The 17,407-nt window shown below is 43.7% G+C and overlaps 1 protein-coding gene across 1 annotated transcript in view; it reads right to left on the bottom strand.

Annotated features, from left to right (window-relative positions):
- The window catches only part of LOC126163129 (sialin-like), a 191,858-nt gene that overhangs the window by 143,821 nt on the left and 30,630 nt on the right, over positions 1–17,407 (bottom strand). The window contains exons 3-4 of the mRNA XM_049920056.1: positions 9,859–10,089; positions 4–88 (exon numbers count right to left, since the gene is read on the bottom strand). Coding sequence (XP_049776013.1) covers positions 4–88; positions 9,859–10,089 — 316 coding nt within the window. The remainder of the gene's footprint in view (positions 1–3; positions 89–9,858; positions 10,090–17,407) is intronic.

The raw sequence follows: 17,407 nt of genomic DNA on the forward strand, positions 1-17,407 counted from the left end.
TACCCATGTAAGAACTCATAAATTTACTTCTGTCGTCAGGAGGTATCCACTGCGAGACGATTCGGTTTAGTGATGGCCATGAAAGCCCCTGAAACAATACATTAGAATGAGATGTGTGTTATTATTCTGCAACATATGAAAATAGGAAACATTTTTGTAAATACCATTTATTGTGCACCTTCACAACAAACGTGCTTTACTTTTCGATATCGCCTCCTCACTGTCAATGTAACTTCACTGAAGTAACGAAATACATGAATTACCGTAGAAAACGATTGGTTTGCGAGTCTCCGCAATCATTTGGGCGCACCTCTTCATTAGTAAGGAACTTACTGTCATATGATGCTTATCCGAGAGGTCCAGAAATGTAGAAATTACTCGAGTAAAAAATCTACAGAGCGGGTTGGATGTAGTCAATCCTGATGTCTGTGATTTTCGCTATTGTAGCATGGGACGTATGGGACTGCGCAAAATTAGTTAACAGTAGAACATCAACAGATGATCCAGATAAGGTTTCCACACACGATATACCTGTAAGACTAGTACATTTCGCTTTTATTGGCAGAATTTTCCTATAGTTTCTCATGATGCTATCCCTGCAAGATGACGCATTTTTCGTCCGTAGAGAAGGCCAGCACGCAGTTCCCTAAAAATAGCTGTGTTCAGAACAATTTTTGGTTTGGGTGATGAGAGGTGATGCAATTCCTTACTCGCTCTCTGCGTTTCTGATTGACGGCAGTAGACGAGATTTGTGCCCTCGGAAGATTCTTGTAAGGAAAGCGTCATTTACTTGTTCAAAACACCGCAAAAATTGTTCACAGAGGTCGCTATTACAATTCCCGAATGAGCTAACAGGGCAGCTATCCTGCAAACACTATGTACAGGGTGTTTCAAAAATGACCGGTATATTTGAAACGGCAATAAAAACTAAACGAGCAGCGATAGAAATACACCGTTTGTTGCAATATGCTTGGGATAACAGTACATTTTCAGGCGGACAAACTTTCGAAATTACAGTAGTTACAATTTTCAACAACAGATGGCGCTGCAAGTGATGTGAAAGATATAGAAGACAACGCAGTCTGTGGGTGCGCCATTCTGTACGTCGTCTTTCTGCTGTAAGCGTGTGCTGTTCACAACGTGCAAGTGTGCTGTAGACAACATGGTTTATTCCTTAGAACAGAGGATTTTTCTGGTGTTGGCATTCCACCGCCTAGAACAGTGTTGTTGCAACAAGACGAAGTTTTCAACGGAGGTTTAATGTAACCAAAGGACCGAAAAGCGATACAATAAAGGATCTGTTTGAAAAATTTCAACGGACTGGGAACGTGGCGGATGAACGTGCTGGAAAGGTAGGGCGACCGCGTACGGCAACCACAGAGGGCAACGTGCAGCTAGTGCAGCAGGTGATCCGACAGCGGCCTCGGGTTTCCATTCGCCGTGTTGCAGCTGCGGTCCAAATGACGCCAACGTCCACGTATCGTCTCATGCGCCAGAGTTTACACCTCTATCCGTACAAAATTCAAACGCGGCAACCCCTCAGCGCCGCTACCATTGCTGCACGAGAGACATTCGCTAACGATATAGTGCACAGGATTGATGACGGCGATATGCATGTGGGCAGCATTTGGTTTACTGACGAAACTTATTTTTACCTGGACGGCTTCGTCAATAAACAGAACTGGCGCATATGGAGAACCGAAAAGCCCCATGTTGCAGTCCCATCGTCCCTGCATCCTCAAAAAAGTACTGGTCTGGGCCGCCATTTCTTCCAAAGGAATCATTGGCCCATTTTTCAGATCCGAAACGATTACTGCATCACGCTATCTGGACATTCTTCGTGAATTTGTGGCGGTACAAACTGCCTTAGACGACACTGCGAACACCTCGTGGTTTATGCAAGATGGTGCCCGGCCACATCGCACGGCCGACGTCTTTAATTTCCTGAATGAATATTTCGATGATCGTGTGATTGCTTTGGGCTATCCGAAACATACAGGAGGCGGCGTGGATTGGCCTCCCTATTCGCCAGACATGAACCCCTGTGACTTCTTTCTGTGGGGACACTTGCCAGGTGTACCGCCAGAATCCAGAAACAATTGAACAGCTGAAGCAGTACATCTCATCTGCATGTGAAGCCATTCCGCCAGACACGTTGTCAAAGGTTTCGGGTAATTTCATTCAGAGGCTACGCCATATTATTGCTACGCATGGTGGATATGTGGAAAATATCGTACTATAGAGTTTCCCAGACCGCAGCGCCATCTGTTGTTGAAAATTGTAACTACTGTAATTTCGAAAGTTTGTCCGCCTGAAAATGTACTGTTGTCCCAAGCATATTGCAACAAACGGTGTATTTCTATCGCTGCTCGTTTAGTTTTTATTGCCGTTTCAAATATACCGGTCATTTTTGAAACACCCTGTATAACTGGAGAACATGTTAACAGTTACCACTATTAGACGTTTTTATAATGATGGTCACAGTGCTCCAACATTTTCTGCGGTCAAAAGGTGAAGTGCTTGACTCGACCGAGGCGCATTTACCACGGACGTCACCATTCGTAGAGTTACTGCTGTGAAAAACATGCATCAGCTTACCGGGGATTTATTCTTTGAAGCAGATACTGAATAACAGTCCGTTCTTCGTGCCTGGTGAAGTAGGGCATCCAGCATTTAATTGTTGCTGCGCATCTGCCCGCCTCTGCCACCTAGTGAATACCAGGCACGTGGTTAGGAACACTCATCGATTTACAGATTACTGGCCTCATTTTTCGTTTTTACTACAAGTTTACAGATTTCAGTTGTATTTTCAATTCCTCACAAGCGGCATCTAATCAAATCGCGTGCCTATGGAACACCGTATGATGTACTTGAGGACAATATTATGGAAATGGAAGAGAATTTAGATGAAGATGAAATGGGAGATACGATACTGCGTGAAGAGTTTGACAGAGCACTGAAAGACCTGAGTCGAAACAAGGCCCCCGGAGTAGACAACATTCCAGTAGAACTACTGACGGCCTTGGGAGAGCCAGTCCTGACAAAACTCTGTCATCTGGTGAGCAAGATGTATGAAACAGGCGAAATACCCTCAGACTTCAAGAAGAATATAATAATTCCAATCCCAAAGAAGGCAGGTGTTGACAGATGTGAAAATTACCGAACAATCAGTTTAATAAGCCACAGCTGCAAAATACTAACACGAATTCTTTACAGACGAATGGAAAAACTAGTAGAAGCCGACCTCGGGGAAGATCAGTTTGGTTTCCGTAGAAATACTGGAACACGTGAGGCAATACTGACCTTACGACTTATCTTAGAAGAAAGATTAAGGAAAGGCAAACCTACGATTCTAGCATTTGTAGACTTATAGAAAGCTTTTGACAATGTTGACTGGAATACTCTCTTTCAAATTCTAAAGGTGGCAGGGGTAAAATACAGGGAGCGAAAGGCTATTTATAATTTGTACAGAAACCAGATGGCAGTTATAAGAGTCGAGGGACATGAAAGGGAAGCAGTGGTTGGGAAGGGAGTGAGACAGGGTTGTAGCCTGTCCCCGATGTTATTCAATCTGTATATTGAGCAAGCAGTAAAGGAAACAAAAGAACAATTCGGAGTAGGTATTAAAATCCATGGAGAAGAAGTAAAAACTTTGAGGTTCGCCGATGACATTGTAATTCTGTCAGAGACAGCAAAGGACTTGGAAGAGCAGTTGAACGGAATGGATGGTGTCTTGAAGGGAGGATATAAGATGAACATCAACAAAAGCAAAACGAGGGTAATGGAATGTAGTCGAATTAAGTCGGGTGATGTTGAGGGAATTATATTAGGAAATGAGACACTTAAAGTAGTAAAGGAGTTTTGCTATTTGGGGAGCAAAATAACTGATGATGGTCGAAGTAGAGAGGATATAAAATGTAGACTGGCAATGGCAAGGAAAGCGTTTCTGAAGAAGAGAAATTTGTTAACATCGAGTATAGATTTAAGTGTCAGGAAGTCATCAAACCAGTCTCAGGACTGAAGACCACAACAACAACAACAACAACATGGAACACCGTCTCAGTTGTGCTTCTGGATTCCCTGGTTTCCCGTCAGGAGGGTCACAGTTCGTAGTATTGATGGTAATTCATCGAGTAAAACAGAAGTGATATCTGGCGTTACCCAAGGAAGTGTTGTAGGCCCTCTGCTGTTCCTGATCTAAATAAAGGACACAGGAGAGAATCCGAGCACTCACATTAGATGGATTGTGGATGATGGTGTCATTGTAAAGGCAAAATGTCGTTACGGTGCGAGAATTGGAAATTGAAAAGTGTGAGATCACCCACGAGAGTACTAAAAGGAATCCACTAAACTTCGGTTACACGATAAATCACACAAATCTAACAGTTATCAGTGCAACTAAGTACCTAGGTATAACAGTTACGAGCAACTTAAATGGGAACCATCACATAGATAATGTTGTGGAAAAGGTGAACCAAAAGACAGCGTTTTATTGGCAGGCACTTAGAATATGCAACAAGTCCACGAAAGAGATGACTACAATCCTCTTGTTCGTTTTCTCCTAGCATATTGGTATGCTATACCAGACACGACTGTCGGGGGACACCAGGAAAGTTCAAAGGAGGACAGTTCGTTTTATGTTTTCGCAAAACAGGGGAGAGAGTGTCACGGATATGATACGCAGGTTGGAGTGGGAATCATTAAAAGAAAGCCGTTTTTCTACATCCACATCGACATCTACGTCTGCATACGTACTCCTCAAGGTACAGTACAGTACGCGGCGGAGCGTATCACTGCTAGTCATTGTCCTTCCTGTTCCACCCGCAAACAGAAGGGGGAAAACAATTGTCTACGTGCCTCCGCACGAGCTTTAATTTCTCTCATGTTCGTGGACCTTGTGCGAAATGTACGTTGGCAGCAGTACGATCGTTCTACAGTCTGCCTGAAAGGCCGGTCCTCTAGATTTTCTCAATAACGTCCCTCGAAAAGAACGGCTACATGTACATCTACATCTACATCTACATGGTTAATCTACAATTCATACTTAAGTGCCTAGCAGAGGGTTCATCGAACCATTTTCATACTACTACTGTACCAATCCACTCTCGAATGGCGCGTGGGAAAAGTAACACCTAAATCTTTCCGTTCTAGCTCTGATTTCTCTTATTTTATTATTATGATCATTTCTCCCTACGTAGCTGGGTGTCAGCAAAATACTTTCACATTCGAAAGAGAAAGTTGGTGATTGAAATTTCGAAAATAGATTTCGCCGCAAGGAAAACCGTCTTTGTTTCAGTGACTGCCACCCCAACTAGCGTATCGTATCAGTGACACTCTCACCCCTATTGCTCTATAACACGAAACGAGCTGTCCTTCTTTGCACTTTTTCGATGTCCTCCGTCAATCCTACCTCGTAAGGATCCAATACCGCGCTGCAATATCAAAGCAGGGGACGGACAAGTGTAATGTAGACTGTCTCTTTAGTGGGTTTATCGCATCTTCTAAGTGTTCTGCCAACAAAGCGCAGTCTCTGTTTCACCTTCCCCACAATATTATCAATGTGATCTTTCCAATTTAAGTTGCAAGTAATTGTAATTCCCTGGTATTTAGCCAAATTGAGAGCCCTTACATTTGTGCGATTTATCGTATACCCAAAATTTATCGGATTTATTTATGTACCCTTGTGGATGACCTCGCACTTTTCTTTGTATAGTGCCAATTGACACTTTTCACACCATACAGAAATTCTCTCTAGATCACTTTGTAATTAGAACCGATCGTCTGATGATTTTACTAGACGGTAAATTACAGTGTCATCTGCAAACAGTCTAAGGGGGATGCTCATTTTATCACCTAGATCATTTATGTAAATCAGGAACAGCAGAGGGCCTCTGACACTACCTTGCGGAACGCCAGATATCGCTTCTGTTCTACACGATGATTTACCGTCTATCACTGCGAGAACTGTGACTTCTCTGAGAGGAAATCACGAATCCAGTCACACAACTGAGACGATACTCCATATGCACGCAATTTGATTAATAGTCGCTTCTGAGGAACGGTGTCAAAAGCCTTCTGGAAATCTAGGAATATGGAATCGATCTGAGATCCCTTGTCGACAGCGCTCATTACTTCATGGGAATAAAGTGTTGTACAAGAACAATATTTTCTGAATCCGTGTTGGTTATGTGTCAATAAGTCATTTTCTTCAAGGTGATTCATAATGTTCGAGTACAGTATATGCTCCAAAATCCGACTGAAAATTGAGGTCAGTCATATTGGTCTGTAATGCAATGGGTTACTCCTATTTCCTTTCTTGAATATTGGTGTGATCTGTGCTACTTTCGAGTCTTTAGGAATAGACGTTTCGTCAAGTGAGCGGTTGTATATGATTGCTAAGAAAGGCGCTATTGCGTCTGCATACTCTGGAAGAAACCTGATTGGTATACCATTTGGACCGGAATACTTGCCTCTCTTAAGTGATTTGAGTTGTTTCGTAACATCTAAGATATATATTTTTATGTCACTCATGCTAACAGCTGTTCTGGTTTCGAATTCTGGAACATTTACTTCTTCTTCTTTCGTGAAGGAATTTCCCTCCAGGTATTTCCATTTGAGTTCCCGAAGCATCTACGTAGTACTTGGGTGATCATCCAAGCTACAGGTAACGAATATAACAACCCGCCTCTGAACTGATTCGATGTCTTCCTTTGAGCTTTACATTTTCAATAAGCCTGTCGCAAGATTTCAAAAGTCTTAGCAGTAATACGCAGAATTTCAAGTCCAAACTGAAGAGATTCCTCATGTCTCACACTTTCTTTTCTGTCGGGGAGCTCCTGGAAAAATTAAAAAAATCAAGCTAACACCCGTGTTACGTTGTTCACTTGTTTATTTACACTTACGTATTGTCGTACGCGTGGGATTCATATACGTTTCATGTTATCCATTATTACTCTTCTGTTATAATTTCATGTATTGACTCGTCCCATGAACATGGAGACTTGCTCCTCAGTTTGGTTCTACGGAACATGGACATATAAAATAAATAAAATCATACCGGATGGCTGCTCAGACCATGACACCAGCAGTAAAGCCACGGGGCCTCTCTGAAATGTTGGAAGAATGGCACCTCTCCTCATTTCGTCGCTATACTTGCCGACAATGGCCACCGGGGGCACTGCAAAACTACGAATCATCGCTGAACACAATGCAACGACACTCGCCAGCAGGCCACGCTTTCCGCTTACGCCACCACTGCAAGCGCAGCAGTTTGTGCCGTCGTTTTAGCGGCAGCCTGCGCTCGGGGTGGTTATTCCTGAGTACCGCCACAACTTGTCTCCCACCAAAGGTGCGGGAACTCGTCACTTGTTTCCGGAAGGCAGGCGACGATGTGAAGAGGTTACGATGTGCTTGGTGTACCAGACGCGTGTGCCTACCTTGAAGTTTCCATATAGGCCACTGTCACAGCCGAATGCCCCCAAATCTGGATATTGCTCGATTCCACCAGCTTGCCCTATCGAGACCCACAATGAGACCCATTTCGAACTCTGTGAGATGCTGATAACGCTGTCAACACGAGTACGCAACATATCCAAGTCCTTCACAGTGATCAACTATTGACGCTGTTCACGCCCATTACACGAGACATGTTTAAATAATTCCGGAACATTCGTGATTGCGCGTCAATGGAGTGTTGGAGCGAAATGCGGTTGGCGTCCCTGCACACGCCGTGTGTAATGCGTAACTGCCGAAAGTTTCATTGTTGTGTGTCTATTACTTATTGTTCAGTGCTGTATTGAGAAGGACGTTGTGTCACACACTTTGCGAATTTAGAGATGACAGTTAGAGGAGCAATGCGTCTGCATTAAATTTTGCGTAAATCTCAAGGAAACCTTTACAGGGACACGCCAGATGATACAGGGAACCTACCGTGATGAATGCTTAAGCCGTACTCGGTTTACGAATGGTTCAGACGGCACGTTTTAAAAATGGCCGAGCAGAAGTTAAGGATGACCCTCGTTCAGGACGCCCTTTGACGTCTATCGACGACGCTTATGTCAGGAACGCCAACCAAATTGTGCGTGCCAATGGAAGACTAACTGTCCGAGAGATTGCAGAAGAATGTAACATTAAGGTTGGATCATGCCACGACATTCTGACGCAGCGTCTTGGAATGCATCGTGCTGCCGCCAATTTCGTCCCGCAGCTTATAAGGCAAGACCAGAAGGACACCCGCCTAGCAATTTGTGAAGAGTTTTTGGATCGTGCAAATGAGGATAAGATGACCCCTTAAAACAATCATAACTAGTGAAGAGATGAGGTCTACGGGTCTGATGTTGAGACCAAAGTTCGATCTTCACAATGGGTCGGGAAGGTTCCCCAAGACAAAGACAAGTTGAGATACATTGGGAGAGTCCTTAGAAAATGTAGTACATCAACAAAGGAGGTGACTTACAAAACACTCGTTCGACCTGTACTTGAGTATTACTCATCAGTGTGGGATCCGTACCATGTCGGGTTCACAGACAAGATCCAAAGAAGAGCGGCGCGTTTCGTCACAGGGTTATTTGGTAAGCGTGATAGCGTTACGGAGATGATTAGCAAACTCAAGCGGCAGACTCTGCAAGAGAGGCGCTCTGCATCGCGGTGTAGCTTGATGTCCAGGTTTCAAGAGAGAGTGCGTTTCTGGATTAGGTATCGAATATATTGCTTCCCCCTACTTATACCTCCCGAGGAGATCACGAATGTAAAATTAGAGAGATTCGAGCGCGCACGGAGGCTTTCCGGCAATCGTTCTTCCCGCGAACCATACGCGACTGGAACAGGAAAGGGAGGTAATGACAGTGGCACGTAAAGTGCCATCCGCCACACACCGTTGGGTGGCTTGCGGAGTATAAATGTAGATGTAGATGTAGACAAACAACAGCTCGTCAGGTCAGGTCAGGCCAAATGACAAAGCCATGCTGATAGTTTTCTTTGATTTTAAAGGATCATCAGCAATTCGTGCCACAGTGAGAAACTGTTAATCGATGGTACTATTGGGAGGTGTTGCGACGCCTGCGAGAAAATTTGAGAAGGAAACGGCCTGAAATATTGCGAGACAACTGATGGCTCTTGCATGACGATAATCCACATGTACATTCATACTTGTTGATGCGTGACTGTTGCGGAAAAAACGAAATCACTGTGCTGCCACATCGTCCGTGCTCTCCAGATCTGACCCCTGCGGATTTTTTTTTTTTTTATTTCCAAGGTTGAGAACCCAGTTGAAAGGACGAAGATTTGCAATTACATAGCCGGCCGGAGTGGCCGAGCGGTTAAAGGTGCTACAGTCTGGAACCGCACGACCGCTACGGTCGCAGGTTCGAATCCTGCCTCGGGCATGGATGTGTGTGATGTCCTTAGGTTAGTTAGGTTTAAGTAGTTCTAAGTTCTAGGGGACTTATGACCACAGCAGTTGAGTCCCATAGTGCTCAGAGCCATTTGAACCATTTTTTTGCAATTACATACGAGATAAAAGAAAAATTCGCAGTCGGCGTTACTCGCTATTCAACAAGAGGCGTACCAAGACTGCATCCGGAGGTGGAAACGGCGTTGGGAGCAGTGTATCAACTGTGGAAAAGAGTATTTCGAAGGGGACCAAGCACATTAAGTAAAATGTTAGCATGGAAAAATTTTGTGGACGAAGTTCCGGAATTTTTTGAACAGACCTCGTACATCCTAACAGGCCTGGTAACAAAAGCTCCAAACACTGACATCCAACCGTGTCTTCTGGGTGATCCACTTTTTTTTTATCGTGTTGTGTAGCTATGTGTGCTCTCTGCGTGACTATACGAGACAGTTCTGAGTACGACTTACAATAGAGACCCCTTGAAGAACTCTAAGGGCCACTAAGAGCCTGTAGTCGGTATGCGCGAACAGCGGCACCAGCAGCGTCGTCACGCAGCAGAAGAGGTTGGAGTAGCCGAACACCCTCTTGGTGCCGTAGTACTGCGCCAGCATCCCGCCGGGCAGCTGCCCCGCCCAGTACAGCCAGAAAACGCCGCCAATCACCATGTTCTGCTGGTCTTCGTCCCAGTCAAACCTGTTCTGGAATACAGCGATAACACACACAATTATCCCTCACACTGGCAAAAAGCGCACAAAAATTTTGGCCATTAAAATTGCTACACCGAGAAGAAATGCAGATGATAAACGGGTATCCATTGGAAACATATATTATACTAGAACTGACATGTGATTACATCACATCAGTATCCAGAACAACCACCTCTGGCCGTAATAACGGCCTTGATACGCCTGGGCATTGAGTCAAACAGAGCTTGAATGGTGTGCGAGCCAGTTGCTCGGCCACCATTGACCAGACGTTTTCAATTGGTGAGAGATCTGGAGAATGTGCTGGCCAGGGCAGCAGTAGAACATTTTCTGTATCCATAAAGGACCGTACAGGACCTGCAACATGCGGTCGTGCATTATCCTGCTGAAATGTACGGTTTCTCAGGGATCGAATGAAGGGTAGAGCCACGGGTCGTAATACGTCTGAAATGTAGCGTCCACTGTTCAAAGTGCCGTCAATGCGAACAAAATGCGACCGATACGTGTAACCAATGGCACCCCATACCATCACACCGGGTGATACGCCAGTATGGTGATGACGAATACACGCTTCCAATGTACGTTCACCGAGATGTCGACAAACACGGATGTGACCATCATGATGCTGTAAACAGAACCTGGATTCATCCGAAAACATGACGGTTTGCCATTCGTGCACCAAGGTTCGTCGTTGAATACACCATCGCAGGCGCTCCTGTCTGTGATGCAGCGTCAAGGGTAACCGCAGCCATGGTCTCCGTGCTAATAGCCCATGCTGCTGCAAACGTCCTAGAACTGTTCGTACAGTTGGTTGTTGTCTTACAAACGTCTCCATCTGTTAACTCAGGGATCGAGACGTGACTGCACGATCCGTTACAGCCATGCGGATAAGATGCCTGTCATCTCGACTGCTACTGGTACGAGGCCGTTGGAATCCAGCACGGCGTTCCGTATTACCCTCCTGAACCCACCGATTCCATATTCTGCTAACAGTCATTGGATCTCGACCAACGCGAACAGCAACGTCGCTATACGATAAACCGCAATCGCGATAGATTACAATCCGACCAATATCAAAGTCGGAAACGTGGTGGTACGCATTTCTCCTTTCACGAGGCATCACAACAACGTTTCACCAGGCAACGCCGGCCAATTGCTGTCTGGATATGAGAAATCGATAGGAAACTATCTTCATGTCAGCATGTTGTAGGTGTCGCCACCGGCGCCAACCTTGTGTGAATGCTCTGAAAAGCTGATCATTTGCATATCACAACATCTTCTTCCTGTCGGTTAAATTTCGCGTCTGTAGCACGTCATCTTCGTGGTGTAGCAATTTTAATGGCCAGTAGTGTAAAATCAGTAGAAAAACAGTCTAAATCGGGATGGTTGTTTTATTAAAATGACGGTTTTCGGCCTCGTCTTAGGCCATCTTCAGGACAACACCGTCAGCTGAAGGTGCTGTTCTGAGGATGGCCTAAGGCGAAGCCGAAACCGGTCATTTTAATAAAACAACCATCGCGATCTTGACCGTTTTTCACTGATTTTAAAAAGCGTACACTCTGTAACGACAAACGTGGTTCAAAACAATGAATTATTCTCAAATTATTCGCCATTTTATCCAATACAGAGTGTTTATAAACTGTCTTACCACTTCAGTCTGAACGGTAAAAATGTTGACTTTTTTGCTGGTAATCGTACAGAATGAACACGTAGAAGAATGTACAGGTGTTGTTGTTGACCAACTGCGTGGAATGTTGTATGAGGAGCCGCGGAACGATTTCACGCGTAATTTTCGCAAAGCAACTCCTCACAGACAGGGCTTTAAGAACATGACCAACAAATTCAAGCGACAATTCATTTACAGAGATACGCTTCAGTTGTACTAATTATTTATTCAAAACACGAGCAAATGGGCCTACAGTTAAGACTGCACGAAACCGTAACCACAAACCTCACGCACTGTAAGTGTCTGTCACATTAGTTGCAATGATTGCCAATGCCTTTGTGTTGGACAAGCAGCACTCACTTTCGCAATTCGGTTCAAAGAACCCCAGGACTTAAGTAATTCTAGATCTGCGTTAATTAATCACCTACAAATACTCAAGCTTTCTATCCCTGATCGTAAGAAATATCTTAAGTATTCTCCATCTACGTCTGGAAGGTCCTATTCTTAACTTACTGGAAGAAATTTAAATTTTACGGAGTTTTACCAGAATCCACTATATACACTAAATGATCAAGCTACGTTGGAACAAACCCTTGTTTTGAATAGCTATAAGCCACATAAATAATATATCATGGTTTAAGCCCAATTTCTCTAGACACCTATTCTTTTATTATCTGTTTCGTGTTAATCATCTTTCCACATTGGAATTACTTCGTCCAATAAAGGGCGCTCAGCCCCTTAATGTTAATTTGACATTTCGCTCTTAGCATCGCTATACCCATATTTTAGATTTTTATGATGGTCTTTATATTTATATATTTTTATACACTGTACAGTCAAAGAAACTGGTTCACCAGCCTAATATCGTGTAGGACCCCCACGAGCACGCAGAACTGCCGCAGCACGACGTGGTATGGACGTGACTAATGTCTGAAGCAGTGCTGGACGGAATTGACCCCATGAATCCTGCAGGGCTGTCCATAAATCCGTAAGAGTACGAAGGGTTGAAGATCTCTTCTGAACAGCACGTTACAAGGCATCCCAGATATGCTTAATGATGTTCATATCTGGGGAGTTTGGTGGCCAGCGGAAGTGTTTAAACTCAGAAGAGTGTTCATGTAGTCACACTGTAGCAATTCTGGACGTGTGGAGTGTTGCACTGTGCTGCTGGAAATGTCTAAGTCCGTCGGAATGCACAATGGTAATGATTGGATGCAGGTGATCAGACAGGATGTTTACGTACGTGTCGCATGTCAGAGTCGTACATAGACGTATCAGGGCTCCCATATCACTCCAAATGCAGACGCCCCAAACCATTACAGAGCCTCCGCAGGCTTGAACGGTCACCTGCTGACGTGCAGGGTCCATGCATTCATGAGGCTGTCTCCACACAAGTACACGTCAGGCTGTTCGATACAATTTGCAACGAGACTCGTCCGACCAGGCAATATGTTTCCAGTCATCCAGAGTTTAATATCGATGTTGAAGTGCCCAGGCCTGCGGTCATCAAGGATACACAAGTTTGGCCTTCGGCTTCGAAAGCCCATATCAATGATGTTTCGTCGAATGGTTCGCATGCTGACACTTGTTGATGGCCCAGGGTTGAAACCTGCAACAGTTTGCGGAATGATTGCATTTCTGTCACGTTGAGCGATTCTCTTCAGTGGTCGTTGGTCCCGTTCTTGCAGGATCTTTTTCCGTCCATTTATGTCGGAGATTTGATGTTTTCCGGATTCCTGATATTCACAGTACACTCGTAAAACGGTCGTACGGGAAAATCCTCACTTCATCGCTACCTCGGAGTTGCTGTATCTCATTGCTCATGCGCCGACTCTAACAGCACGTTCAAACTCACTTAAATCTTGACAACTTGCCATTGTAGCAGCAGTAACCGATCTAACAAATCTAGCAACTGCACCAGACACTTGTAGTCTTATACCAGGTGCGGCTAGAAAAAAACCGGACAGATGCTGGAAAAAACATTTATTTACAATTATTTACAATTTCATGTTATCTCCTTCAATGTACTCTCATCCTCGGTCTCTACACCGCTCCGTACGAATTTTCCAGTGTTCATAGCAATGCTGCAAATCATTTTCGGTAAGTCCATACATTACTTCCGTCGCTTTTTCTTTTACTGCTTCAACAGTCTCAAATCTAGTTCCTTTCAAAGCTAACTTGACTTTAGGGAAAAGAAAAAAGTCACAGGGGGCCAAATCAGGTGAGTAGGGTGGATGATCTAAGATGGGAATGTTGTGTTTTGCCAAAAACGTCTTCACTGACAACGCACTGTGAGCTGGGGCATTGTCTCGGTGAAGGATCCATGACTTTTTTCTCCACAAATCGTTCCGTTTTCTCCGTACTCGCTCACGTAGGGTAGCCAGGATGCTAATGTAGTAATGCTGATTCACTGTTTGTCCCTCTGGTACCCAATCAATGTGCACAATCCCTTTGATGTCAAAAAAAAAAAATAATCATCATTGCCTTGAATTTCGATTTTGACATTCGTGCTTTTTTTTGTCGTGGAGAACAAGGAGTTTTCCAATGCATCGATTGGCGTTTAGTTTCGGGATCGTAAGTAAAAAACCACGATTCATCGCAAGTAATAACGTTTTGTAAGAAGGTGGGATCACTTTCAATGTTTTCCAGGATGTCAGAACAAATCATTCTTCGGCGTTCCTTCCGTTCAATTGTGGGACACTTTGGAACCATTTTTGAACACACTTTCTTCATGTTGAAACTTTCATGAAGAATCTGCCTAACACTTTCCTTGTCAACTCCTGTTAACTCAGACACTGCTCTGATTGTTAAACGGCGATCTTGTCGAACAAGTTTACCGATTTTTTCAATGTTTGCATCAGTTTTTGCTGACAATGGTCTGCCAGTGCGAGTGTCATCACTGGTGTCTTCGCGGCCATCTTTAAATCGTTTAAACCACTCAAACACTTGTGTTCGCGATAAACAATCATCGCCGTACACTTGTTGTAACATTACAAATGTTTCACTTGCAGATTTTCCTAGTTTGAAACAAAATTAGATGTTAACACGCTGTTCTTTCTGTACACTCAACATTTTCCGACGCACAGACAAAACGTCAACTACTTAACACAGACGCAACGGGCAGACTGAGTGCAGGAGGCAGATGAAACTCGAGCAGTAGGCGGAGCGAGAGTCACTTGACAGGCCACGCGACTTTCAGCCTTATTGCATTCGTTTTATTGTTTCACCAGTTTTTTTCTAGCCACACCTCGTATAGGCGTTGCCAATCGCAGCGCCGTATTCTGCCTGTTTACGTATTTCTGTATTTGAACACGCATTCTTATACCAGTTTCTTTGGCGCTTCAGTGCATATTTCATTTTATATAACTTGTAGTTACCCCCTTACCATTACCTTTTATCAGGGCTTTTATTGTCAAATCCTCTGTTCAGTCATTTGTCCTAGCATCATTACCTGTTGCCTGTTATGAGTCGAGTCGTATTTTTACAAGTCCATGCGGTTCAGGAATATGTTTCCCCATTCATTTAGTTCTTACACCTCTTAGCTATGTTTCCGTGCCATTATTGCTATGTGTTCTGTAGAACGCTCAGGATGATCATTTTCGTTTTTTATTTAGCTGCTTACATTACTACACTCACATTTTAGATTTGTGGTGTTTCCTATACATTTTCTTTTTCGTCACTTGAGCCTATAATGTATCACACGTGTGACGATTTACTTAGCATGGTCGATTACCATTAATTTCTATCACTGTTGTTACTGTTTCTATTCCTTTTTCATGCATTTTGCCCATGTACTATTGTGTAGTTGCCCAAAATGTCACCGGCTGTAACATGTTTGAGCGTTATTTACCCTAACGGCATACCACAACTCGTTTATATTCTATTACACTTTAAACTGAAATACTGGAAGCGTTCGGACCAGCCAGTCCAGATTTTCTTTTTATCTTCATTAATAACATCAGCTTTCTTGATTATACCTTTGACGCCTGCGTCACACCACGCCTTCAGACCTCGGCCCTGGCCCTCCACTTCGCGTTCGTACTGTGCGGCTGCCCGACTGCGGAAAAGTGTGACTACAGTGTTTGTTCTCGGTACTGTTTCCTTGGATCCACCAGCTCAGACGTTACATTTTTAGGCCTGTATGGTTATTAAGCCCTATCATTATTTATGGTTTCGCCAAGAAGCAGTGATTTGAATCCCTTGCACTGACTGATCCGACCGGTGTTATGTGTTGCCAAATAGAATAATTGAGTCGCCTTGTTTCCGTATTCCACTCTTCAGGTTTTTACAGATATGTTGCGTTATATTTCTTTCTTCCTCTCCTTCGTATGCTACTGTTTCATACAACTGAAGATGTGATTTTAAAATTCCGAAACAAGTCGTGGTTTAAATAAATAACTAATACGAAGGTCTCTTGAAAACTCCGTGGAAAAATAAAAACTACTTACGAGTCTGGGGTAAATCTTTTTTTATTTTTCGACATAGTCTCCTATTAGTCTTACACACTTCGTCCAACACTGATCTAATTTGTTGATCCCTTCCGAATAATAGGAATCGTCCAAGTCTGCAAAATAGCTACTAGTTGCTGCAATCACCTCCTCGTTTGAATAAAATCTTTGTCCCGCCAGCCATTTCTTCAAATTGGGGAACAAATAGTAGTCCGAGGGAGTGAAGTCTGGAGAATAGGGGGGGGGGGGTGTGAAAAGAGTTGGAATCCTATTTCCACTAATTTTGCGACCACAACTGCTGAGGTGTGTGCTGGTGCATTGTCGTGATGGAAAAGGACGTTTTTGCTGTCCAATCACCGGCGTTATTTTTTTGCAACTCGGTTTTCAAACGGTCCAATAACGATGAATAATATGCACCTGTAATAGTTCTACTCTTTTCCAGGTAGTCGATGAGGATTATCCATTGCGAATCCCAAAAGACAGTCACCATAACGTTTCCCGCCGAAGAAATGGTCTTCTACTTTTTGGTGCAGATTCTCCCTTGGTAACCTATTATTTAGATTGTTGTTTGGTCTCAGGAGTATAGTAATGTATCCATGTTTCATCCACAGTGACGAAACGACGCTTCAAGTCCTGCAAATTCTTCCTGAACAGCTGCAAACAATCCTTGCAACATTTCACAAGATTCCGGTTTTGATCAAGCGTGAGCAATTGCGGAACCCATCTTGTGGCTAGCTTTCTCATGTCCAAATGTTTATGCAAAATATTATGTACCCGTTCATTCGATATGCCCACAGCACTAGCAATATCACGCACCTTATCCCTTCTGTCATCCATCACCATATCATGGATTTTATCAATGATTTCTGGAGTCGTAACCTCCACAGGGCGTCCAGAACGTTCAGCATCACTTGTGCCCATATGGCCACTCCGAAAATTTTGAAACCACTTATAAACTGTTCTAATCGAAGGTGCAGGGTCATCGTAATAAAGCTTCTCTTAAGTCTCCTGAGGCGTTTTGCCTTTCATAAAGTAATGTTTAATCACCACGCGAAATTCTATTGAGTCCAATTTTTGACAAACACACGACTTCCTTGATTCACACGAATGCCAAACACAAAGAAATAGACCAATATGGGTAAAACTTGGAAACATGGTGTGCTTTCTTTCCAAAGATGCTGCTAACTAAACATGGCCT

Source organism: Schistocerca cancellata, chromosome 2 (assembly GCF_023864275.1).
Source record: "Schistocerca cancellata isolate TAMUIC-IGC-003103 chromosome 2, iqSchCanc2.1, whole genome shotgun sequence".
Taxonomy (NCBI): Eukaryota; Metazoa; Arthropoda; class Insecta; order Orthoptera; family Acrididae; genus Schistocerca; species Schistocerca cancellata.